Consider the following 2,262-nt stretch of genomic DNA (forward strand, 5'->3'; position numbering starts at 1 on the left):
TGGAATTATAAGATTTATCTAACTTGTGAAGTTCATCTAATTTGGGAGTTGTACATGGTCTTTTTACTTCTTTGCAAATGCAATTTTCATAGCATGTGTGGGTGTAATTTTGAAGCCCTGTAGCGCATCCTTAGCAGCTGCAGACTGCATTTCATTCTCAAACTCCACGAAGGCAATGTCATGGCGTCCAGGTACAAGTCGTACTTCCTTGAAACCAGGGAATCTGGGGAGGTTAAGATTAAAGTGAATGACTTTTAGGTACTAATCCTGCCTTTACCTTCATTAGTTTTATGAATCACATGAAAATATGACCTATATCTATTTTCCTATTAAGTGTTTCAAAGTTTTATACATATACAAAATCTCAAATATGGAAAATGGTAGAAAAAATAAACAAGAAAGAGAAATCTGAACTTACTGGGTAAAGAGCATAGACAACATCATTTCTGAGGTTTCATCTGGAAGGTTGGTGAGGAAGAGGATTTGGTTAGGAGGCTGTTCTGGCACACCTATGCCACCTGCACCATGAACAGGAGGAGGCTGGTTGAAAAGGCCTGGTCTTGGTGGCACCACACCTGCCCCTGCTCCTGCTTTGGCTGAAAATCACAAACCATGTCAGACTTTGTACAGGCAAAATACTTACATATGTCGCACAATACAACAATCAGCCTCAGTAAGCCACATGCCACTGAGGAGCCAAATGTATCAGCAGCTCTCAGAGTTCCAAGGAACACTGCCAGTCTACGAGTGCAAGGATGGTGTCATCATAAAATAATAACAAAGATCTACAAACATATCAACGAAATGCAGCTTAAAAAAATATTTTTTCTTTACTAACCGGCAGCAGCTGCCCCTGCAGGAACTGCAGTCGCTCCCTTTGCTTCTTTCCCCTTCTTCTTTTTCTTGTCTTCCTCCTTGCGCTTGCTTCCACGCTCTTTGTATGTACCTTTCTGTTTTGCAATCAAATCTGAATCTGTTTTTGCGTATGCAATTTTCTGAAAAATTTCAGGAAAAAAATAATTTAATAATAAAAGCCGAGAGAAAACAGACCACTCAATAAGATGTAAATGGCAATAACCAAAAGCAATACCTCTGACCCCTCAAATGGCAACTGTATTGCACAATGGGAGTGCTTGGAGATGAATGGTTGACTGAATCTGCCCTGGCATGGCCTCAGTAAGTCTGTATCAGTCATGGGGAAACATAGACAATCTATTTTGGGATTATAGTGGCATGACTAAGTATATTTTCAGTTAATCTTACACTCGGAAAATATATCCCTGAAAAGAATAAAATCGACACATGAAGAGGATTGGAGAAACAGTATCAGTATAGAATGAGTGAAATGATGTAAGAAATCACTGTAACATTGTGCCCTATATTTGACAGATGCTCAGTTTGGAGGCCAGGAGGAAGCTAATGCTTTCATTACTTACCATATCAAACTCAAGAGTTTAAAATGTACACCACATTATTTAAAACCAGAGAGAGATTGAAAGATGAGTGAGTGAGAACATCCCCAATGCTACCTCAAGCTAAACATTAATAAATTATACACACTTTGAATCAACCATGTGAAAACAGAAAAAATATTCATGTTATAAAACCTCTTCATACAATATCAGAATTTCAACATGAAATGTTTTCATCTCACTGGCTATACTTCATTACACACACTCTTACCATTGGCTTATCATAGAAGGGGAATCCCTGCATGGCTCTCATTGCATTCGTAGCGCTCTGGATTTCTTTAAAGATGACAAAAGCTTGGCCCCGCATTTTCAACGTTTTTAAGGCAACAATGTCTAGAATTTGCCCAAACTGTGAGAATATTGCATAGAGCGATCTTTTGAGTTCTGAAAGAGTGAAAAAGTAACATCAATTAATAACTTAACACAACTACCAAGAAAGAAAAAAAAAGAATAATAGGACAGAAACAAATAAGTCAAGAAATTGAACAATCAATGATAAACAAGAAATCACTAAACAGAGGGAGAAAGAAAAGCCACTTACCTTCCTTTTTAACCTTTTCATTGAGGTTGTTGACATAAATGGTGTGGTTTGGCCGTATATCTAACATGACTGTGATCTTCTCCTTGTCTAAAATGAAACAAAAAGTAATATAATACATTAATTCTTTCAACAATAAAGTAAAGTGTGCTAGTATGCTATTAAACAAGTCCCTTCTCGTAGCTGGTCTTTGCCTCCATCCCCCCCCCCTCCACTTTTAACATTAACAAATTAAGAGAGAGAGAGATACAA

General features: G+C 37.6%; 1 protein-coding gene across 1 annotated transcript in view; it reads right to left on the bottom strand.

Annotated features, from left to right (window-relative positions):
• The window catches only part of LOC119585677 (U1 small nuclear ribonucleoprotein A-like), a gene marked incomplete at its 5' end in the record, with an annotated part of 2,562 nt that extends 462 nt beyond the window's left edge, over positions 1–2,100 (bottom strand). Inside the window, 5 exon segments of the mRNA XM_037934352.1 lie at positions 1–223; positions 419–596; positions 839–995; positions 1,684–1,856; positions 2,014–2,100. Coding sequence (XP_037790280.1) covers positions 64–223; positions 419–596; positions 839–995; positions 1,684–1,856; positions 2,014–2,100 — 755 coding nt within the window.
• Positions 2,101–2,262: the final 162 nt, after the last annotated feature.

Source organism: Penaeus monodon, chromosome 20 (genome assembly GCF_015228065.2).
Source record: "Penaeus monodon isolate SGIC_2016 chromosome 20, NSTDA_Pmon_1, whole genome shotgun sequence".
NCBI classification, from domain to species: Eukaryota; Metazoa; Arthropoda; class Malacostraca; order Decapoda; family Penaeidae; genus Penaeus; species Penaeus monodon.